The sequence below is a fragment of the Otolemur garnettii genome, unplaced genomic scaffold (genome assembly GCF_000181295.1).
Source record: "Otolemur garnettii isolate 467f Iridium unplaced genomic scaffold, OtoGar3 scaffold00281, whole genome shotgun sequence".
Lineage (NCBI taxonomy): Eukaryota > Metazoa > Chordata > Mammalia > Primates > Galagidae > Otolemur > Otolemur garnettii.
Window position 1 is genome coordinate 177,393 of NW_003852676.1, and position 24,322 is coordinate 201,714.

At 44.4% G+C, this 24,322-nt stretch overlaps 1 protein-coding gene across 2 annotated transcripts in view; it reads right to left on the reverse strand.

Annotated features, from left to right (window-relative positions):
- UPB1 (beta-ureidopropionase 1) overlaps positions 1-3,137 on the reverse strand; it is a 35,035-nt gene extending 31,898 nt beyond the window's left edge. The window contains exon 1 of one of the 2 annotated variants that reach the window (XM_023508844.1): positions 2,939-3,137. In XM_023508844.1, coding sequence (XP_023364612.1) covers positions 2,939-3,042 — 104 coding nt within the window. In that variant the 5' untranslated portion in view covers positions 3,043-3,137. The remainder of the gene's footprint in view (positions 1-2,938) is intronic. The other variant, XM_003803137.3, reaches the window with a different exon arrangement.
- Between the last annotated feature and the right edge of the window lie 21,185 nt (positions 3,138-24,322).

Below are 24,322 nucleotides of genomic sequence, written 5' to 3' on the forward strand. Positions count from 1 at the left end.
AGACAGAGTCTCACTATGTCGCCCTTGGTAGAGTGCTTAAGCGATTCTGTTGCCTCAGCCTCCCAAGTAGCTGAGACTACAGGCACCTGACACATGCCTGGCTATTTTTTTTGTTGCAATTGTCATTGTTTAGCTGGCCTGGGCCAGGTTCGAACCTGCCACCTTCGGTGTATGTGGCTGGTGCCATAGCCACTGTGCTACGGGTGCTAAGCCAGGCCTCTCATTTTCACCTGCCCTTTTCTAGGCCATTCTTGACACAGCTACCAAGGCAAATTCTTTGAAAGCTCTCACCACTACCAGGACACAGTTCTGCTGCCTGGGAGCCCCCTGGATCTACCCTGGCTACTCCTGCCTCATGTCCCCTGGTGTCTGGGGACATGTGCCCTTCCTGTCTCCTAACAAACTCCTGCATGGCACCCCCAGGAAGCCTTCCTGACCCCAACCCACCCCAAACATATAAACCCTCTCAGGCTCTCCCTGCATCCTTCTCTCACAACCTAAGGCAATCAACAAAAGATGGAAAGCCCCCAAGGGCAGGAACTGTGGCTTACTCATCCTGGTATCCCCACGCTAGAGACAAAAATAAGTACTCAACAAATGTTTGTCAAATGAATGAGTGCTTTTTGGTTCCAGCTGTCTTAAAATTGAGAGTCAGTGTTCTCTGGGGATTACATCTGTCTGGCACAGACAAAGGCCCTTTTAACTCATTCAAATGTTAGCAAACATTTACTAAGTGTTGTAATTGGGAGAGAAGGTGGTCTTGTGTGGAGCACAATGGGAATCCAGAGGAGGGGCTGAGGACAGTGGTGGCTGTGTTCACATTGGGTTTTGAGGAGTGAACAGGAATTTAAGTGGGATAAGAGTTTTGGGTTTTTTTGCAGTTTTTGGCCGGGGCTGGGTTTGAACCCGTCACCTCTGGGTAGCACTTCAGGCTACTCCTGAAGCCACAGGCGCCACCCAAGCTTTTTTTCTTTTTGAGACCGAGTGTCACTATGTCACCCTCGGTAGAGTTCTGTGGTGTCACAGCTCACAGCAACCTCAAACTCCTGGGCTTAAGCAATTCTTCTCTTGCCTTAGCCTCCAAGTACCTGGGACTATAGATGCCTACCACACACCAGGCTATTTTCTGTTGTTGTTGTTGCAGCTGTCATTGTTGTTTAGCTGGCCTGGGCCAGGTTCGAACCCACCAGCCTGGGTGTATGTGGCCAGCGCCCTACCCACTGAGCTATAGGCCTCGAGCTGGGAGAACAGTTTTTAAATGAGGAAGAAAAGAGAGGAAAAGGGGAGCCACTTTCTTCATGCTTGTGAACCAAGCACCAGAATGAGGTCTGGCAGTCATTGGTTACTAGACGCTGGCTCCCATTTTACCACCTATTATCACCCCCTCCCTGCTCTGGAATGATACAAACACTCAGATAAAATCCCTCTTTCATGGTAGCCTTTGTTCCGACCTCAACCCTGCTCTAGAATGTGCCCCCCCCATCACCCATGTGGAAACTTATTTCTCTTTTCCTAAGACACCCACGAGCTCTCTCCATTTTTCTCCCCAGGAGAACATGCCCACCTCATCCTTAAAACAAATTCCCACCCTCAGAAATCTGAGACATCACCTCCTTTATTTAAGACACCTTCATTGATAGCCAGGCGCTGTGGCAGGTGCCTGTAATCCCAGCCACTTGGGAGGCTGAGGCAAGAGAATCGCTTAAGCCCAAGAGTTTGAGGTTGCTGTGAGCTGTGAGTCCACAGCACTCTCCCCAGGGCGACAGCTTGGGACTCTGTCTCAAAACAAAGAAAAAAAGAGACACCTCCTTCGGGAGTCCCACTCTAAGACACTTCCAGTTACTAGTCTTTCCAGGTGCGGGGGGAAGGAGGAGTGCAACACCAGCCCACTGGGAAGGGCCTTGAAGGCCATCCAGCCCTTCTGGGTACAAAGTAGTTCTTTCTCATGAAGTTTATACCATCTCATCCCAAGAGACAGTTATGCTGACTACCAGCTACTACCTGTGAAAAGACCCTTGGATCTGATGTCTGGCCTCCCTGTAGTAACCCCACAGCAGCCGTGGTTGGGACCACTGATTCAGTTAATACTCTCGAGTTACAACAGAGCTGTTCAAAGTCCCTGCTGCAGGGTCATTGCCACAGGTCATGGGGCATGCAGTCTGGCTGGACTGGGGGAGGCAGGGGCCTCCACCAAATGGGCAAGGAAGTGAAAGGTGATTTAGTCAGGAGCTGCATGGGATCAGGGTTTGGATGGCATTTTAAAGCTCAGGAAAATCTCTTCAAGAGTTTTAAGCAAAGGAGCAACAGGATATGATTTACATTTTAAAGGGATCCTCCTGGTTGCCACAGGGAAGACTGGACTAAAGAAAATAAGATTAAAAGGGAAAGTGTCTTTTCCAGCTTGTATAGTCCGTGTCCGGCAGTGCTCGGCCCTCGGACTCGGCCCTCGGAAAGTCCTAACAATACATGCAACTCGCCAGGAGTGCAAAAACTGCATTGAGTGTGGTAACTACTCCTAGGGCTCGTTAGTGGGAGCGGTTCCCTCCCTAATTAGATTCAGCCAGCTGCTACCTCCAAGGATCTGGTCACTGAGGGCAGGAGGGTCCGGGGCTGGACAATCAGTACATCTGCTAGATGTCCCTGGTTGAAGGACAAGCCTAGCTCTGGGGAGGAAGCTGGTCATTTAAAGGGGGAAGGAGTGTAGGGGTGGCCGGAGAAAGCCCTGCAGAGTAAAAAATAGTCCTTTCCCCTCCATTTCCAGGCATCCAGTTCCAGCAACCTTGGGGAGAAGTGAATTGTGAAGGTCACCCTAGAATAGTGACCGACACATTAAAACCTACTACGGCCTCTGCCTGCCAATTCAGACCTTATAAGCGCTGAAGCCCTCCCCTTGACCCCCAGACTTCACACTCGGTGGCCCCAACACTAGACTCCAAACCTGGTCTCCTTTCCATAGAGAACGCGCTTCACGTTTCGCAACTCTGCGGGCGGAATATGCTTCTCTAAGCAGCGCTCCAGAGACTCCCACTCAGCTTCTGCCATGGCCAGAAGTCCGAAAGCTCCCGGGTCCAGATGCAAGCTGCCTGCCCTTTGCCCCCAGCAGGAGGAGGTGGCCGAGCCGTGCACACATTCGTCCGCCCCTGCGCGGCCTCCTCACTGGGAAAAAGCTCAAGAGCTCACGTGCGGACACGCCCCCTCTTCGCGCCTCGGTGACCACAGCCAATCAGCGCTCCAGGGCTTCGCAGGTGGGCACGCCCCTTGCCCTTAGCGCCCCTTAGGCACGCGGAAGGAGCGTCCCCAGACCTCTCGCGCACCTCAGCTGCTTTGGTCAGGGCGGCTGTCCGGCCCTGGCCCTCCTGGGGTCCTTCACCTGAAGGTTCCACCCATCATGTGTCCTGAGGAGTGTGGGCGGGGTCCTGGAGAGAGAGTAAGGGGGAGGGGGGGCTGGGTGCTTGTCTTCTCAGGCCCTCGCGGGGTCGCGACCCCTGCCTTAGGTCTGCGGAATGGGGCTGCACACCAGGCCAGCCCACGACGCAGGACCGCGGAGGAAGGCGGGGGCCAGCAGTTCTGTCTCCTGAGACCCTTTAGGTTTGAGGAGTTCTGACCTTGAGGGGCCATGCTGGGAGCCTGGGAGGGGGGTGGGTGGCTTCGTTGGAGCTAAAGGTGGGTCGATGGGCCCCGTGGAGCTAATGCGGAGGATGCGGGTTCTGGGGCGGGGGCGAGCCCTGTGCTGTGCGGTCTCGGTGGCTGTGCCCGTCGGGGCACTTTCTGGGTTTGGGCGCTTTAGTCTGTCGCTGAGACGGTGGGAGTGAGACCCCTGCGTGCTGTGCCCGCTGAGCCACAGGGTGCCACCCCTCTTGTTTTCAAACCTACTGAGAATTGGGCAACAGAGCCGGCTTACCTCGGACGGGGAGCAGGGTGCACGAACTAGCCTTCCCAAATCCTGGTTTAGCCCCTGGCAAACCTCGTGACCCCGGGAAAGTCAATCAGTCACTTGGGACTTAGGTTGTTCTATCCCTTAAACAGGAATACAAAGATTACCTTGTAAGATAAGCACAAAAGGAGTTCCTTTACATCCAGAATTGGCTACAACATTAAAAGTAGGCGTTGTAGGGCCAGATACTTTAGGTATTTTATGTATACTCACCGATTTACAACTTTTGTTCACTGTTTTGATAAACGTTAGCTGACAAGTTCTTTTATCTGATGTAGATGCCTTTTCAAGAATGCAAACTCTGAGGACCTTCTGTGTGTAAGGCTCTGCCATAAGAACAGTACGGAGGTGGATTAGACCTAGTACCTTTTCCCCATAATTTACAAATTTATATACAGGGTGTCCCAAAGTCACCCTTAAAGTCACCATACATAGGGAAGATGGGAAAGCATAGCTAAATACCTTTATTTACAAAATAGTCAATTACAAAATTTTACAAAGAGGTGGCAAACACATAGAGAATATTTTGTAAACATTGTATAATGACTATTTTGTAAATAAAGGTACATTCAGCTATGATTTCCCATCTTCCCTATGTATGGCAACTTTAGGGCTGATTTTGGGATACCCTGTATACTTGTAAATACAGCAAATTTAAATAATTTGACATGAAAAGGTAAATAGTCTACAATCGTGTGCAAAGGAAGGAGTGATTGGTGGCCTAGGAAGGGAAATCTTTAAAGATCTCATGGAACAGGTTTCAACTCCAGCTCTAAATTCCTCCAACTAACCTTGAACTCCCTCTCTCGGGTCTGTTCTTATCTTCTGTACTGTAGTCCCTATTTCCATCATGGCCTCACCACCCGCTCATTTGTGAAGTTTTGGGAGTCATCCACAGCTCCTCCACGTTATATCATTCCCCCATACAATCAGGCATCGAGTTCTGCTAAATTTGTCGTCTAGATTTTGTTCAAATCCGTCCCCCTACCTCCTCATGTCATCTTTTGTGTGAACTGTTGCCAGCCTTCTTGTCTCTCCACCTCCAGTGTCAATCCTTAGTTGTCTTTCTAAAACTAATACCACCCTTTGTACCCTCTCATTCAATGTCTCCCAACCTGGAATCACCTCTGTCCTCCATTTTATGACCTCCTACACATCCTCCAAAATGTAGTCGAAACGTCACCTCCTCTGTAAAGTCTTTTCCAGTTGCCCCAGAAAAGTAAAGTTTAGGCTCCACGAGCCCTTCATAAATTTCTCTCTTCATAAGTACATTTGTCAAACACTATAGTTTAATTGTTTCTGAACTCTGGGCAGGAACTGGATCTGACACACTTTTGTATCTATAGGGCTTTGCCACTTAATAAATGATTGCTGAAAGAATTGGGGATCATGGCCGGGCGTGGTGGCGCACGCCTGTAGTCCCAGCGCTATGGGAGGCCGAGGCGGGTGGATCACCTGAGCTCAGAGGTTCGAGACCAGCCAAGACCCCCCTGAGCCAAACGAGCCAGAGTGAGACCCCGTCTCTACAACAACAACAGGACAACGAGACAGCCAGACCTTGTGATTCCAGCCAATGGGGGGCACGAAAACACTACAGGAGGAAGAAGTAATAAAAAAAAAAAAAAAAAGGGGAGATCATAGATTCACTAAGGTGGTGATGTTGAGCTGGGCCTTAAAGCAAGAGTAGAAACTATCATTTTTTATTTTTCCTTTTTTTTTTTTTTGAGACAGGGTCTCTCACGCTTTTTTCCCAGGCTGGAGTACAGTAGCACCGTCATTTCTTGCTCCAACCTGCAGTGCCTGGCCCCATGTGATCCACCTGCCCCACCCGCCTGAGCAGCTGGGACTTCCAGGTTCATGCTGCCATGACCAGCTAATTTGTTAATAATTGTTTTTGGTAGAGATGGAATTTCTCTATGTTGCTCAGGCTGGTCTTGAACTCTTGAGCTCAAACGATCCTCCTGCCTTGGCTTTCCAAAGTGTTAGGATTTCAGGCGTGAGCCACTGTGTTCAGCCTATTATTATAATACTAGTTAAATTGCTTAATCCATTTTTCGCAGTTGTTCAGTGACAGGTCATTATAAACCAGTGCTTCACAATATAAAACATTAACTTGAGATGTTTTAAGAAAAGAAATCGTATTAAAATGTTTATATTTGCCTGCTTTGCTTTTTTACTTTGAATGATAGCAAAATATTTCACTAGATCCTTCTGTGGTAATTATTTAAAAACACTTTAGAATCTGCCCTAGGATGTTCTGAAATATCTAGCCCAAACCCAAAAGGTTGTAACTGTGTGCAAGCATAACAGAGTGCGAGACTCTTCCTTGTTTTGAAGAACAACTCTGCTCTGACAACATGGTGTGGTTGGTTTATGGACGTATAATCCATCATTTGGTAAGCATATAAAAACACAAAGAAAAATCATAGAATATGTACAACCTCAATATGGTGGTTACCTCCAGAGAGGGAGGGAGATAGGGGAATGGGATAGAGGAATGGGAATTAATCTACCAATATATAAAGATATAATGCTTAAATTAATTCTTTTATTTTCTTTCCTTTTTTTTTTTTCTTGAGACAAGAGTCACTCTGTCACCCTGGGTGCCATCATCCCTCACAGCAACCTCAAACTCTTGGACTTGAGCAGTCCTCTTGCCTCAGCCTCCTGAGTAGCTGGGACTACAGGCACCTGCCACAGTGCATGGCTAGTTTTTCTATTTTTGGTAGAGACACGACCTTGCTCTTTGCTCAGTCTGGTCTCCAACTCCTGAACTCAAGGAATCTACCAGCCTCGGCCTCCCAGAGTACTAGGATTACAGATGTGAGTCACCGCACCTGGCCTCTTAAATTTTCTTTTTTTAAGAGATCTGAAGCATATGACAATATTAACTTTTTTTTTTTTTTTTGGCAGTTTTTGTCTGGGGCCGGGTTCAAACCCACCACCCCCAGTATGTGGCACCCTACTCCTTAAGCCACAGGTGCCACCCAACAACATTAACATTTTAAAAGTCTGGGTGTTATTACCTATTTTTGTGTGTGTGTTTGAAATGTTAAAAAAAATTATTTGGTAGGAGAAGAGAGACTTAGAAGAAGAGTCAGAAAACTGCAGTTTAATCTGGGTTCCCACCATAACCTCAGTTTTCCTATCATAAGAGAGGTAGAAGAGGGGAGAGAACTGGGAAGACAGTCTACAGAGATGATCTCAGTCTGTTCCTAAGTCTCACGATCTCCTCATGTATTAATTCCTCCATTTATATGCTTATTTGTGACAAACGAGTTTCATTATAGAAGCTGGCTCTATGGAATGAGCTCATTTGTTAAAAATACCTATCAGTTTTTAAGTATCACTTTCACATTCGCTGTATGCATTGATTTTAATCCTTAAGGAAGGTTTAAGGTGCTGTGGGGTTTGCTCATCAACATTGGAGGGCTGAAGTTTTATGATGGTCACTGCAGAGCAGTCCTTGCAGGGGCCATAGGATGGTGATCACACTGGTGCCCTTCTCCTGTGAGGCAGAGCGGCTGCTTGTGGCCTCATTTAGCACTTTACAGCACAGAAAACCTTTGGCCTCTTGTCCCATTTGATCCTCCCAGCAATACCCTGAGGTAAAGGGACAAGGTCCTTGGCATTTTTTCAGATTTCCAAATTAAACACAACATTTACTGGAATGAAACTATAGGAGTCAGTATTTCACTTATAGTCAAGGGAAAAAAGATCTGAGGTGATCTGGTTTCTAACCAACTTTCTCAGATCCAAGTTTTGGGTCCATTTGTTCCTACGTGGAGTTCCTTAGCTTTGAAGTTGCAGCTCTGCTAAAGTTTGTGCTATTGTTGTATTATTTTTCTTATGTACACTTTAAGTGTCTCACATGAAAAATTTGAAGTAGATTACCCAAGTTTACTGAAAGTGAATTTTTTAGTAAAGCAAGGCCATCCCAGCCAAAATTGTGACATAAAAAGATTTTTGTCTCCCTTTAAGCAGACTGAACTGTTTGTACCTTGTGTTTGCTTTGAGTCCCTTGCATCCCTATAAGTCCTCCTTTCCTTTACTCCTAATAAATTTTTTTTTTCTTTTTTGAGACAGAGCCTCAAGCTGTCTCCCTGGGTAGAGTGCCGTGGCATAAGTCACAGCAACCTCCAACTCCCGGGCTCAAGCGAGTCTCCTGCCTCCGCCTCCCAAGTAGCTGGGACCACAGGCACCCGCCACAATGCCCGGCTATTTTTTTTTCGGTTGCAGCCATCATTGTTGTTTGGCGGGCCCGGGCTGGATTCGAACCCGTCACCTTAGGTGTATGTGGCTGGCGCCTTAGCCACTTGAGCCACAGGCGCCGAGCCACTCCTAATAAACCTTAACAAAAAATTTTCTGAGATAGAATCTCTGTTGCGTTGGGTAGAGTGCTATCAAGTCATAGCTCACAGCAACCTCAAATTTGTGGGCTCAAAATATCCTCTTGCCTCAGCCTCCCAGGCATCTGGGATTACAGGCACCTGCCACAATGCCAGGCTAGTTTTCTATTTTTTAGTAGAGATGGGGTCTCCCTCTTGCTCAGGCTGGTCTTAAATTTCTGTGCTCAGGTGATCCACCTGCGTTGGCCTTCCAGAGTGCTAAGATTACAAGTGCCTGGCCTAAAAAAAAAATTTTTTTTTTTTGGTGATATTTCAATACATGTATTCATTGTAGAATGATCAAATCAGCGTAATTAGCATATCTCTCACCTCAACTATTTCTTTTCCTTTATTTTTTATTAAATCATAAACACATAGATCATGTATACATAATATGGGTTACAATGTGCTGATTTCATATAGAATTAGGAACACTTAAATCATACTGGTTAATATATACCTCATCTTGTTTACTTAATTATTGTGTTAAGACATTTATACTCTATGGTAATAGATCCAGCATGTACCCTTGCATTTCAGCTATTTCTTTGTGGTGAAAGAAAGTTCTCTCTTTCAGTTATTTTGAAACATACAATGCATTATTTTTAACTATACCAGTAAACTTTCATAATCCATCTTAGTGTAGCTAAAATGCATTGATTAACTCCATTTTAGGAGGGAACTCTTAAAGATCTATAGGACTGGCTTGGCGCCTGTAGCAGTGTTTACTGCACTGGTTAGAGCACCAGCCACATGCACCAAGGCTGGTGTGTTGGAGCCCAGCCCCCAGGCCAGCTAAACAATGACAGCTGCAGCAAGGAAATAGCCAGGTGTTGTGGCAGGCACCTGTAGTCTCAGCTACTTGGGAGGCTGGGGCAAGAGAATCACCTAAGCCTAGGAGTTGGAGGTTGCTGTGATCTGTGATAACACAGCACTCTACAGAGGGTGATAAAGTGAGACTCTGTCTCATAAAAAAAAAAAAAAAACTACACTTGGCTGTGGCAGATTTATAATTATTTCCTTTTTTTTTTTTGAGACAGAGTCTCACTATGTTACCCTCGCTGTGGTGTCACAGCTCATAGCAACCTCAAATTCCTGGGCTTAAGCGATTCTCTTGCCTCAGCCTTCCCAGTAGCTGGGACTACAGGAACCCACTACAATGCCCGGCCATTTTTTTTTGTTGCAGTTGTCATTGTTGTTTAGTAGGCCGGGGCCAGGGTCAAACCCGCCAGCTTTGGTGCGTGTGGCTGACACCCTACTCACGAAGCTATGGGCGCCAAGACTAATTATTTCCTTTTAATGAGACTCTTAGCTGTCTTTGTGTCCTGGTTATCTAGGACATAAGTAATCTAAGTTCTTGAGTGGGTCCTATAACATTTGATATTTGGGTGGAGGCGTCCACTCCCTTGGACTGCTTCATTTACTACAATTCTGTTGATGTTGATTGGGAAGTTGCTGGTTCAATATCTCATGGTGTATTCCTCTGTGATTAGTTTCTTGGCATATATATATATATATTTTTTTTTTGAGACAAAGTTTTATTATGTCACCCTCGGTAGAGTGCTGTGGCATCACAGTTCACAGCAACCTCTAACTCTTGGCCTTAAGTGATTCTCTTGCCTCAGCCTCCCAAAGATCTGGGACCACAGGCACCTGCAACAACACCTGGCTATTTTTTTGTTGTTGTTGCAGTTGTCATTGTTGTCTAGCTGGCCCAGGCTGGATTCTAACCCACCAGCCTTGGTGTATGTGGCTGGCACCATAACCATTGTGCTATGGGTTCTGAGCCTTATACTTTTTTTTTTTTTTTTGAAAGTAAGTCTCAACTGTGTTGCCCTTGGTAAAGTGCCATGATGTCATAGCTCATAGCAACCTCAAACTCTTGGGCTTAAACGATTCTCTTGCCTCAGCCTCCCAAGTAGGCGAGATTACAGGCACATGCCACAACACCCAGCTATTTTTTGGTTGTAGTTGTCATTGCTGTTGGCCTGGGTTCGAACCCTCCAGCCCCTGTGTATATGGCCAGTTACCCTAGCTGCTGAGCTACAGGCACCGAGCCAGCCCATACTATTGATTAAGAATTTGGTGGGATCCTTAACCTCGACATTTTTACGGAGAATGTGTATCAGATACCATTTTCAGAAATCTCCTAGCTGTGAGTAATGGCTGCCTATTTAAGTTTTGAGAAACAATAATGTAAGAGAAAGAACCTTGGACTAGGTATGTAAATAGGTTCTAACTCTGAATGTTAGGTAACTGCAGCTTTAGGTCAATCATTTGATATCTCTTCCTAATCTCTAAATTTAAAGGTATTGGACTAATTATCATAAATTCTGTGATTTTAGGCCAAGCAGTGGCTCATATCTATAATTCTAGCACTCTGGGAGGTCAAGGCAAGAGGATTACGTGAGCTCAGGAGTCCAGGTCCAGCAAGAGCGAGACCTGGTCTCTACTAAAAATAGAAAATTTAGCTGGCTGTGGTGGCAGGTGCCTGTAGTCCCAGTTACTCAGGAGGCTGAGGCAGAAGGATCACTTGAGCTCAGGAGTTTGAGGTTGCAGTGAACTAGATTGACACCGTGATACTCTAGCCTGGGCAATAGGGTGAGACACTGTCACTAAACAAACAAAAATTCTATTATTTTATGATTGCTGAAGTATGAGACCCTTTTTAAAAAAAATTGGGGCTTGGTGCCTGTAGCTCGGTGCCAGTGATTAGGGTGCCAGTGATTAGGGTGCCAGCCACGTGCACTGGGGCTGGTGGGTTTGAACCCGGCCAGGGCCTGCTAAACAACAATGACAACTACTACAACAAAAATAGCCTGGCATTGTGGTGGGTACCTGTTATCCCAGCTACTTGGGAGTCTGAGGCAAGAGAATCGCTTAAGCCCAAGAGTTTGAGGTTACTGGGAGCTGTGATGCCATGACACTCTACAAAGGGTGACAAAGTGAGACTCTGTCTCAAAAAAGAAAATCAGATTTATATGAGGGTACAAACAAATTTCAAGGTAAAGTTCAAGTTGTAGTTGAACTCTTCACCCAGGGGATGTGCTGTATATGCCAACATTATGCACATTAGGTGAAAACTTGCCAGCCCCCCTTCCTCCTGTCCTTTTCCCTCCCCCCCACTAAAATATACTTGTGTTTTTCTTTCGTGTGGGCATGTGATTGTCTACATATTGGTTTTTTATTAATATTGAGTAAGTCGGATACTTGCTTTTCTGTTTTTGTGATACTTTACTAAGGAGAATGTGTTTCAGCTCCATCCAGGTAAATACAAAGGATATAAAGTCTCAATCTTTTTTATGGCTGAATAGTACTCCACGGTATATGCCACAGTTGGTTACTCCATGAGTTTAGGGGCACTTGGGTTGCTTCCACGCCTTGGCGATTGTGAATTAAGCTACCACAAACATTTTAGTGCAAATGTCCTTGTGGTGAAATGATTTTTTTTCTTCCAGGTAGATGCCTAGTAATGGGATTGCAGGATCAAATGGAAGGTATGCGACCCTTTTCATTGTCTGGATAGCAAGGGCAAGTAGAGCATGTGCTGCCTAAAACCCAGAGGGATACATTGGGTGTCAGTGCTTCAGGCCAAGGACTAGGTCTCGCCTGTGTTACTGTCGTGGTGTAGTGAGGACCAATGTGACTAGAAGTCCAAGGACTTATGTTTACCCCTTATTTTACCCCTTTTTAACTATGAAGAATAGACAAATTACAACTTTTGGGGGTCTCAATTTTTTCATCTAAAAATGAGGACAATAATTTTTTCCTTACTTTCTTTGATTTGATAGAATCAAATAAGCAAAGTGTGAAAATCTGGCCATGTGTGGTGGCTGATGCCTGTAATCCCAAGGCATCAAGATAGCTTGAGCCCAAGAATTTGAGACCAGTCAGGGCAACATAGCAAGACTGTTTCTACAAAAAAATTTTAAAAATTAAGCAGAAATGGTGCCACATTCCTGTAGTCCTACCTACTTGGAAGGCTGAGGTGGGAGGATTGTTTGAACCCAGGAGTTCAAAGTTACTATGAGCTATTATCACACCACAGCACTGCAGACTGGGCAACAGAGCAAGACCCTGTCCCCCAAAATAAAAATAAATAAGTAAATGTACATATATAAAGAAAATCTATATAGTTTTAACTCTATATTTTCAACTGAGTAAAAGATGTTTGGATGTAATTCTTCAATGAGAAATTATAAATATATCATCCTTAAATGTACAGGCTACTTATCTTTGAGTTATATTTCCAGTGGTGATAATGGCTTTGCATTGAATCATTTATAGTCTTCCCACCAGTTCTTCTGGTGATAAATAGCATACATTTGAAAGACGGGGAGTTTCAAGGAAGGCTGCAGTCCGAGTCCATGAAATGAAAGCCTACGCTGAACTTATCCATGACTCATCACTGGTTTGTCTAACCATTTGGGGTAGCACAGGCTGATGTACCACAGGAATGCAAAAATCCCAGATTTAATCATTGGGCCCCAAATTTGATAAAGTATCAGTGTGGTAAATAAAGCTTTCACTCTCCCACCTTCACCTCCTCCAACTGTATAAGCACGCAATGCGTTTGGGTTTAGCAGTAGTATGTGTGGTATTCAGGGATATTGAATTGACTTTTTTTAGCACAGTGTGAGTCAACAATGTGTTGTGGCTGCCAGAAAAGCAGATGCAGCCTTAGGTTGCATTATGAGAAGAGTATGTCCAGAACACAAGGAAGGCGACTCGGTTCTATCCCGACCACGGCACACCTGAAATTAGTTTAACTCTGGGCTAGAAACACAACATACAGATCATCTTGAATATGCAGAAAAGAAAGAGAAGTATGTTGGCGAGAATATTTAACAACAACAACAGAGTTGAAGGCACTGGGAACATTTATTTATCAAAACAAAGCAAACAAACCCAGGAAGGATATTGTCACTTCTGAAGATTTCGGAAGAAGGCCACGTTAAGAGGTTTTTATTTATTTCACATGTTCCTAAGGAGAGACGCTGGGGTCAAGGGACAGAAACTGAGAGAGGCATATTTCAGCCTGGTACAGTTATTAATACTTATAATAGGAGGCATCAAAAGATAAAATAGGCGGTCTTCAAAGACAACCAATTTTCAGGCATGGCGTTTTAAGTGTGGTCCAGATAACCACTTGGTGGGAGTATTGTAGAAGAAAGTCGTCATCAGATGAGTAGTGGAACCAGAGAGTCCATGATTTCTGTGCAACAGGAACCACACAAACCTTAGGGTTATCCAATCCAAAGAACAGGCCACAGAACAATATAAGACAGTTCGGTATTTGAAGAAGTAAAAGTCAGTAAGTGTGGACTTACCGAAGAACCAGGTTATGGGGAGATTTTATTAATTGTTCAGTGTGTTTGGTCTGGTTGGATTTAAAAGAAAAGGACCACTTCATTGCAAGAGTGCATGGACCCTAGCTTCCGGAATCTACTGATAATAGGAGTTCTAATTCCAGAACCAGGGGATGAAACAGCTATCTCATGGTTGCAAAGACCAATCTCAACCTGGAAGTGGTTGTATCTGGGGACAAGTTAGGGGATTGAAACACTATGTGGGGGTTCAGGGGCCAAGTTCAGGGCCCCCCTGTGTGAGGGCCCCGGGGTGAAGCCAGTGTATAGAAGGAATCGGGTCTTTGTAATAAGCCGGTACACATCCGCCTTTCAAACAGCATTGCCAAAGACTTGAATCTGGATTTTGGAGGGTCCTGCTACATCTTTTTTATTTTTTATAATTTTTTTCTTTTTTTTTTAATTTGTTTTATATTTTTAGAGATGGAGGGTCTCTCTATGTTGCTCAGGCTGGTCTTAAACCCCTGAGCTTGAGTGATCCTCCTGCCTCAGCTTCCCAACTAGCTGAGACTATAGGAGCACATCGCTGTGCCTGGCATGCCCTGCTACTTCTGGCCACGTTCCCTAGCACGCACTATGTCCTATGCTGCTATTGTTAATCCCAGGGCCCTAGAGCCTCACCTTTGGGTCTCTGTGAGTGCAGCAGTTTTAGGTTTCAATTCTGAGACTAAGACATCCCTTATCATCAGGAGCCTCCATCCTGTCCCATGTCTCCCTCTGATCCTGGGGCGCTACCCTGATCATACTTTCTGTCCCTGGGGAGCCTGTGCCTGGAGCAGTCCCTCTTTCAGTTGCCGCCTCTGCAGCCACTAGCCAAAAAGAGCTTCCTATGCTTAGTACTATGCGACTTGCTGGGCTTCCAGGCCGTGATTCTGAAATCCACTGCCATCTCTAGTAATTGTATACTTTTCTTTTTCAGACTCTGAAGAGTTAGTTTCAGCCGTCTATGGCAGGCTGCATAGTTTGTCTCTCAAGAGTATTACAGCTATTCAAAATTTTTTCTCCATTGCTTAGTTTTATTTAAACAAAAATTTTGTTTTTTTTGAGTCAGAGCCTCACTATGTGGCCCTCAGTAGAGTGCCAAGGCCTCACAGCTCATAGCAACCTCAAATTCCTGGGCTAAGCCATTCTCTTGCCTCAGCCTCCCAAGTAGCTGGGGCTATAGGCACCCACCACAATGCCCAGCTATATTTTTTGTTGCGGTTGTTATTGTTGGTTAGCTGGCCCAGGCCGGGTTTGAACTCACCAGCCTCAGTGTATGTGGCTGGCACCTTAACCACTGTGCTGCGAGTGCCGAGCCTAAATTTTATTAATTTAACAGAGTCTCGCTCTGTAACTGAGGCTAGAGTGCAGTGGCATCACCATAGCTCACTGCAACCTCCAGCTCTTGGGCTCAAGTGATCTCCCTGCCTCTGCCTCTGAGGTGGCTGGGACTACAGGTGCATACTATCACACTGGGCCAATTTTTCTTTTTCTGTGGATACGAGATCTCTCCCTTGTTCAGGCTAGTTTGATCCTGGCTCCAAAGGATCCTTCTGCCTTGACTTCCCAAAGTGCTGGGTTTACGAGAGTGAGCCATCACTTCCAGCCCATTGCTCCATTTCATAAACATATATTGAGTGAGAGAGATGGTATGACAGATATTAGAGTCAGCCTGAAGAAGTCATATGGCTTGTTCTCATCATCGTAATAATAACGGCTTCTACTTCTTGAGCATCTGCGATGTGCCAGGCATGACACCAGGCGTGTAAGTGACAGACTTTGTAGAGGATGAGAGGTGTGTTGTGAGGGAATAGGGGAAAGTCTGGATGGTTTGTGTTGCATCCAGAAGGCTCCAAACACAGCACATGGTTAGTGCTTAATAAACAGTAGCCGTGTTTACAATGTTAGGTGATAACATTACCGAAAGTGCCACTGAAGTCCAGAGACCAAGTGGGAGAACAAACATCTGAGCCACAAAGATGTGTAGAGGACACAGGAAGGTTGATCCAATAAAGAAAAGCACATGGTGGGGGGGCGTCCAGGTAGGGGGAAGACAGCCATTGCCGAGTAGCCAGGCTGCCTGGAACACAAGAGCAGATAAGCGTGGCACAGAAACAGTGGGTAGGAAGTTGCTCTAGAGCAGCGATTCTCAACCTGGATATTTACATTATCAGATATTTACATTATGATTTATAACTAGCAAAATTACAGTTACGAAGTAGCAACAAAAATCATTTTATGGTTGGGAGTCACCACAACATGAGGAACTATATTAAAGGGTCACGGCATTAGGAAGGTTGAGAACCACTGCTCCAAAGAGTTCTAGAGATACACGTGCTTAAAAGACTCTAGTCACAAAACCCTTTACCATAGTCACAGGAGAAAATGATTGCATAAATTTGTAAAAACCGGGAGGATAAGACACAAGCCTGATAATTATTCAATTAAAGGAAGGAAGATTGCAGACTGCTTAGTCACCTGGAGAGAGAGTAGAGCTTACAAAATGAGAGGAGGTGATTACATCATTTAAATGAGGATTGATCAATGCACTTGGCAGGACAAGTGGAAATGTTTTTCTTTTAAATAATTCAAGCCTGCAGGCTTCCAATCCAGTTGAAGATAGTGTAAGAGTCTACTATATATAAATGTGAATAGTGTTCCAGTGGTGAATGAGTAGAATTCAAAGAGGAATAAATAAAACTTACTGTGTTCAACTAAGAGTGCATGAATAAAGCCCGATGGTAAAGACACAGTAGCCTCTATTTGAAAATATTGTATAAGGAGAAGGAAATATTTGCTTATTGACATGGATAATAATATACTTAAACCATGCTATAATCAGAGAATTAAGCCTGATGATCTAGGACATTTTCTTTTTCTTTTCTTTTTTTTTTTTGAGACGGAGTCTCACTTTGTCACCCTGAGTAGAGCACCTGACATCATAGCTCACAGTAACCCCAAACCCTTGGGTTCAAGGGAGTGTCTTGCCTCTGCCTCCCAGAGGACATTTGTTTTTCTTATGTTCTATTTCTGTAAAGTAGACTTAGCTCAAAACCTATGACAGATTTTGATGGCTGGTGGCTCATATGTCTTTCAATATTTTCCTGAGTTAATACATAAAGTGGCAGGGAAATAAAGGAGTATTGAAGTTACAGGCATACGATATAGGATTATATAATTATAATGGCACTGTTTAGTAACTTTTTATCCATTGGAAATTAGTGTTCATAATTTTATGAGAAGCAGCATTATAGAAACACGTTATTTTTAAAGTCCCAGCTCTGCTGTGTGTTGGTTTTATAACCCTAGGCAAGCTATTCTATTGGACTTTATTTTATTTGTCTTTAGCATGACATGATAGTACTTTGCTTTTATGGTTGCTTCAAGAAGCGCATGAAAAACAGCTCTGAGAAATAATTAACAATGTAATGCTGAGCTCTCAGTAGGGGCTCGGACACATTAATTTTCCTCCACTTCTTCCCTACAGGGATGTTATCACTCCTCAGAATATTTGGAAAGCCTCTCTTGAAGCTGCCCGAGGGGCACAACCTGTGGAGTAACCTTGGTGTTGGTACTCAAGAAATTTCTCTGTCTCTCTCTCTTTTTCTTGAGAACAGATTCTACTTTTGCAAAAACAAACAGAGCTAACTTAATGGCTGATCAGGTTGGAGATGTTTATAAATAAACTGTGACTGTGAGATCATTGGTTTTCTTGTGTGCATGCAGATAGACTCTGAAAGCAGCTCCAACAGAGATGTTCCAGAAAAGTGTTGAGTGAAACCAGCATTTTTTGGAATCAGTTTAGAGTAGATGAATTCTTGTATTTTTAAACTTCAGCTTTGTTACTTTATAATCAAACCTCATTTCTATGGAAAGGATGATGCAAAACAGAATTGATTATAGAGACGAGCGGAGAGTAAGGAGAAAATAAAACCAACAAAATATGCAGAGGCCATCCCGCTGGCGCAGAGCCTAATTAAACTATTTTAAAATTCGTACTCTATATACAACTCAAGCCTGGCTGCTAAAAATTTAAAAATTCTCATTTCTGAGTCTTACTATGTTAAAGCCTATTTTGTTTTCCCAGAGCAGAGCAGTTTGTCTTCAACTTGGTATACTGAATCTTAAAGTAAAATTATCTTGCTTTTACTAATACCCTTCTTTGAGTTTCCCAGACTTAAACCTTCGGTCTGATTCTTTATTCTCACATTTAGCCTGTTGTATCCTTCTTGCTTGTGAAATGCCTTGTGTTCTGAATCCTTCTTCAGTGTCACTGTAGCTGCCACCATCACCTTTCTCACTGGGTCTTTCCTGCCTCATTAGATGAGCGAGGAGACCGTGTTAGCCAGGAAGCCAGTTTCTCCTGTTTCAGGGTGTTTATCTTCCAATGGAGCCTTTTCAGATTAATGCTTTACTGTTATGCCAGGCTCCTTTCTATCTTGCAAATGCACTGTATTTTTTACCATGCCATTTCCATTCTGGAGCAATTTGCCTTTTATAGTCTGTTCTCACAAACACCAGCCATCCTTTTAGATCCTGATTAAGTCTTTTTTCCTCTGTGTTCTCTCTTTTTTTTTTTTTTTTGAGACAGAGTCTCATTTTGTTACTCTCAGTAGAGTGCGGTGGCATCACAGCTCATAGCAACCTCAAACTCTTGGGCTCAAGTGATCCTCTTGCCTCAGCCTCCCACATACCTGGGACTACAGGTGCCCACCACAATGCCTGGCTATTTTTTTATTGTTGCAGTTGTCATTGTTGTTTAGTAGGCCTGGACCAGGTGTGAACCTGCCTGCTCTGTGTATGTGGCCGGCGCCCTAACCACTGAGCTGTGGGCGCCGAGTCTTCTCTTTATGAACAGAGCCATCGTATGCTCACCTCTCTTTTTCCTGAGCTCCCCTGGCATTTAGTGTCTGCATCTCAGTTTAGGTACTTGCCAGTTTCTTGTGTTTTTTTGTTGCTTCAGTAAGAATGTAAGCTCTTAGCAGACGAGGCCATCTTGTATTTCCTTCATATCATATTTCATATTCCCTACTGTACATGATGTAGTTCTGGGCTTTTGTTCATTTAATAAGCATTTCTTAGTGCATATCTAAGATATAGTAATAGGCCATGGGATACAATAATTAATAAGAAAAAGTCTTTAGTGATCTAAAGGTACCTCCATTCTAATGAGGAGCTAGAGCTATCAATATTCAGGATTTCATGTAGCCAGTGCTATGCTGAGATTCTATAGCAGATGATTAATAACACTCATCCATTACTAGATAAATCTGGGATCTGAGCAAAGAATGAGGAGAGGGAGTGACTGACTGTAAAGGCTCTCAGTCTGTAGCAGTACCCAGAGTGAGTCGTGATAATAGCTCAAGATAAAGCCTTAGAAATAGAAAGGATTGATTCAGGAGTCACTGTGGAAATAAAAATCAAAGGGGTTGTGACTACTTCAATACAGAATATGGCACATAGAAGACAAGGACGTGGCTTGGCGCCTGTGGTTCATGTGGCTAAGGCACCAGCCACATACCCAGAGCTGGAGGGTTCAAATCCAGCCCAGCCCTGCCAAACAACAATGACAGCTACAACCAAAAAATAGCCAGGTATTGTGGCGGGTGCCTGTAGTCCCAGCTACTTGGGAGGCTGAGGCAGAAGAATCACTCAAGCCCAGGAGTTGGAGGTTGCTATGAGCTGTGATGCCATGGCACTCTACCCAGGGTGACAGCTTGAGGCTCTGTCTCAAAAAAAAGAAGACAAGGACACTGGAGATGACTGGGTGCAGTGGATCATACCTGTAATCCTGGGGCTTTGAGAGGCTGAGGCAGGAGGATCACTTGAGGCCAGAAGTTTGAGACCAGCTTAGGCAGCATAGCAAGACCTTTTTCCTAAAATAAATAGAAAAATTAGTTGGATGTGGTGGCATGTACCTGTAGTCCCAGGTACTCAGGAGGTTGAGGTAGGAGAATTGCTTGAGCCCAAGTAGCTGAGCTGTGACGATGTCATTGTATTCCAACCCAGGGAACAGAGTGAAACCGTGTCTCCAAAAAAAAAAAAGACTCAGGCTCTTCACTTGAGTAATTACTTAATGATGAGGCCATTTCGGAAATAGGACCCATGAGGAAAAAAAGCAAGTTTGGACATTAAGATGCCCCTGGAGCCTCCAAAGAGAAATCCGTGTGAACAGGTGGAAGTCAGTTCCACCTGACTAAGTATTAGAATTTGCACTAGAGCAAGAGTAAACTGGAAATTTGAGCAAATAGTAGTTGTCAAATCCATGGGAATACAAGAGCTCACCCAGAGACAGGATGTGGAAAGATGAGAGAGGTAGAAAGTGCCGGGGACAGAAAAGTCTGGAGAAGTTAGGGGGAAATGCAGGAATGAGTGGGCCCCCAGGTCAGCAGGCCGGCCACAGTGGGACTGCAGTGGGACTGATTCACAATTATGCATTAAACCCGCAGTTCTCAACCTTCCTAATGCCGCGACCCTTTAATACAGTTCCTCATGTTATGGTGACCCCCAACCATGAAGTAGCAATGAAAATAATTTTATGGTTGGGGGCCACCACAACATGAGGAACTATATTAAAGGGTTGCAGTATTAGGAAGGCTGAGAACCACTGCATTAAAGTAACCGTTGGGGAGAGGACTGACCTGGGTAAGGTGGGCCCTAGTAGGAGCTTAATAAGCAGAGGTCAGAATTAATTGAATTGGGGTTAAGGAAGCATCAACAATGAGGATGGATGTTCAGTGAACTTGGAATGGTGGGGAGGTGGAATAAGTCACTGAGAGGAGGTAGGGCTTTAAGAAATGAAACTTTAGAAAATTTTTGTAAAAAGAGGAGAGAAGAAAAGCTGGGTATAGTTGTACACACCTGTAATCCTAGCTGCATGGGAGGCTGAGGCAGGAGGGTCACTACTTGAGCCCAGGAATTTAAGACCAGCCTGGGTAATGGGGCTGTGGTAATCTCTCACAGTAAAAAAAAAAAAAAAAGACGACATCAAAAAAGGAAACGAAGGGGTCTCTTTGTGAGGGGGGCAGGGAATCCAGAAAAAAGAGACAAAACAGTATCTATCCTGTACTGGGACATGGATTAACCCCTTTACACGTTTTACATTTGGTTTTCATAGTCACTTTGAATCTGGGGTCTATAACTATTTGACCTGAGGCTTGCCCAAAGGAGACAAGATTTGTTTGACTACAAAGACCAAACTCTTTCCACCAAATGTGGCTATTTCCAGGCTCTTACCCATTTCTAGTCCATCACAAAAGAAAGGGGATAATTTGTTTTTCCAGAGAGAGAAGTGGTGAGGTTAGTCTGGTCAAGGTCACTGTGGAGGGACTACCTAAGAAGAGTAGGGATGCCGTTCCCATGACAGGAGGTAGGATCCAAGGAAGAACCCACACACAGTCAGGCTTGGAGGTGGGAACTCGAGAGCTGAGGGGACAGACGGAACCTTAACTGGTCATCTCCTAAGAGGGAAGGGTGGAAGAGGGTATCAGGAGGATCAGGAAACACTTGTTTGATGGTTGACAATTATAAATCATAGCTGAAGAGCAGTGTTTAAAAGACTTCCATGGCTTTGCAAGATGGTTTATGTCTACAAATCCTAGCACTTTGGGAAGCTGAAGTAGAAGGATTGCTTGAGCCTGGGAGTTCAAGGCCAGCTGGGGCAAGCTAGAAAGATCCTATCTCTATACAAAATATTAATAATTAGCTGGCCATGGTGGTGTGCACCTGTGGTCTCAGATACTTGGGAGACTGAGGCGGGAGGATTGCTGGAGCCCAGGAGTTAGAGGCTACAGTGAGCTATGATTGTGCCACTGTACTCCAGCCTGGGTGACAGCAAGACCCTATATCTAAAAAAATGAACAAAAAAATACTTCAGTAAAAAAGGGAAAATGAGTTAAAAAATGTTTTTTTCTTTAATCCTACCTGAAATTACTTTAGCTTTCTTAGGGTTTAAAATAAAGGAGGCTTGGGCAGCGCCTGTGGCTCAGTAAGTAGGGTGCCAGCCCCATATACTGAGGGTGGTGGGTTCAAACCCTGCCCTGGCCGAACTGCAACAACAAAAAAAATAGCTGGGCGCTGTGGCAGGTGCCTGTGGTTCCAACTACTTGGGAGGCTGAGGCAAGAGAATAGCCTAAGCCCAGGAGTTGGAGGTTGCTGTGAGCTGTGTGACACCACAGCACTCTACCCACTCAACTGAGGGCGATAAAGTGAGACTCTGTCTCTACAAAAATAAATAGATTAATTAATTAAATAAAATAAAGGAGGGGGTGGTAAGAAGGAGCCACGTTAAGAAAAAGAAGTCCTGGCTGGGTGCGGTGGCTTACATGTGTAATCCCAGCACTCTGGAAGGCTGAGGTGGTGGACTGCTTGAGCTCAGGAGTTTGAGAGCAGCCTGAGTAACAGTGAGACCTTGTCTCTACTAAAAATAGAGAAACTGAGGCAAAAGGATCTCTTGAGTCCAAGAGTTTAATGTTGCTGTGAGCTATGATGACGCTATGGTACTCTACTCAGGGCACCAGAGTGAGACTGTCTCAAAAATAAATATAAAGAAGTCCCTAAAAAGGGACAATCTGAATAAAGAATGGGCAAAAGATCTGAACAAAAGATCTCTCACCAAAGAAGATATGGAAAATGCTCGACATTGTGCATCATCAGGAAACAGCAAATTAAAACAGTAAGATACTGCTACATACCTATCAGAAGGGCTAAAATCCAAAACCCCGCCAATACCAAATGCTGACGAGGGTGAGGGGCAAGAGGAACTCCATTCCGTACTGGTGGGAATGCAGAATAGCACAGCTGCTTGGGAAGAAAGTTTGTCAGTGTTTTGTGAAACTGGACCTGTTCTTGCCCTTTGAGCCAGCAGTCGTGGTCCTTGGTGTTTACCCAAAGGAACTGAAAACTTAGGACCACACAGAAACCTACATGTGGATATTTATGGCAGCTTTATTTACAATTGCCAAACAGTAAAGGCAATCAAGATGTCCGTCAATAGGTAAATGGGTAAACTGTGGCATGTACAAACAGTGGATTATTATTCAGTGCTAAAAGAAAATGAGCTACCAACCCGTGAAAAGACACGGAAAGAACCTGAAATGCATAGCACTAAGTGAAAGAATCAGAAAAGCCCGGACATTGTATGATTCCAACTAACCACGTTCTGTGAAAGCCACAACTATGGAGACAGTGAAAAGCTCAGCGTAATATAAGAGGCAAGGTCCTAACACGGCTTTAGCCAGGGGCTCTGGGCGGAAGGGGTGAACAGTCCACCTCGATGGGATTTTTAAGGCAGTTAAACTATTCCATACGACACTCTATTGATGGATACATGTCATTCTTAACATAAAATATGGACTTTGGGTGATAAAGATATGTCAGCGCTGGCTCATTGATTTTAAGAAATATACCCCCCTGGCATGGGAGGTTGATAGTAGGTGAGGTTTTGTGTGTGTGGAAGGCAGGGTGTATATTGGATATCTCTGTCCTTTCCACTCAATATTGCTGTGAGCGGAAAATGCTCTGAAAAACAGTCTATGATAAGGGGTTGGGATTGGGAAATCATATTATAGAAAAACTATACGAATATTTGATGTTTATGTAAAGTTAATTCCATTCCCTAAAGAATAAGGGGTAGGGTATAGACAAGCCCCAGATTCTCAGGATGATACAGGGAACCCAAGGCTTTCTGATACAGTAGAGAGAATGTTGACCCCTGGTGTGAAGAGACCTGCCTCGAACCCTGGCTCTGCCTGTCACTGGCTAATTCCCATCATCTCACTAAGTATGTTTTCTCAGCTGAAAAATCTAAGGGGTGATCTGTGATATCCAAAGTATCTTTGAGCTTAGAATAGCCATGCTAGTATTTGGATACAATACAGAGTTAGGGCCCCAAACTCTGAAATGAGAATGTTTAGGTTAAATCTTAGCACCTTACACCCATGTAAGGTTAAATGTTTACACTGAAATGAGACTGTTTAGGTTAAATCTTAGCACCTTACTCCCATGTGACCATGGGCCAACTTATTAGCTCTTGTAGGCCTCAGTTTCCTCATCTATAAACTAGAGATGATAATAATAGTAAATATCCCACTGGTTGTAAAGATTCCATGAAAACAACCTATAGAACATGCCTGACACATAGTAATTATGTACGGCTGTAATTACAGGTTGTAGATGCAGTTACTCTGACACCCTTTGCTGGTGCTGAGAACACATAACTCCACACCTACATACAGTTGCAAGGAACCAAGGTAAATGGAATAACTGATTGGAGCTTGCCAGGTTCCCCTTTTGGGAAAGGAATGAAAGGAATCTTCAGAGATCCGACTGGTCAGGACCTCTGGGTTATGATTCAGCCGCAGTTTACTGCCAAATTTTCCCACAGCTCAGTGGAAAGTCACTGAGGACTCTGTGGAAACAATGCCACTTCTCCTTTAGTGCTTCTTGGCTACGAGGCATTGCTCACTCTGGAAGTCTGACTACACTGGTGTCCCATGAGGAGAGGGGTCTGAGCGGGCCTGGTAGATTTTCCAACCAAAATGTCTGTAACTGCTTCTGTTGGACCACGATGCTGCAGGGGTCAGGCTGTGAGAGCTGTCAACCAGACTGCAAGGCATCAAAGAAGAGAAGTTGGGGTTCTGGATTGTTTGTTC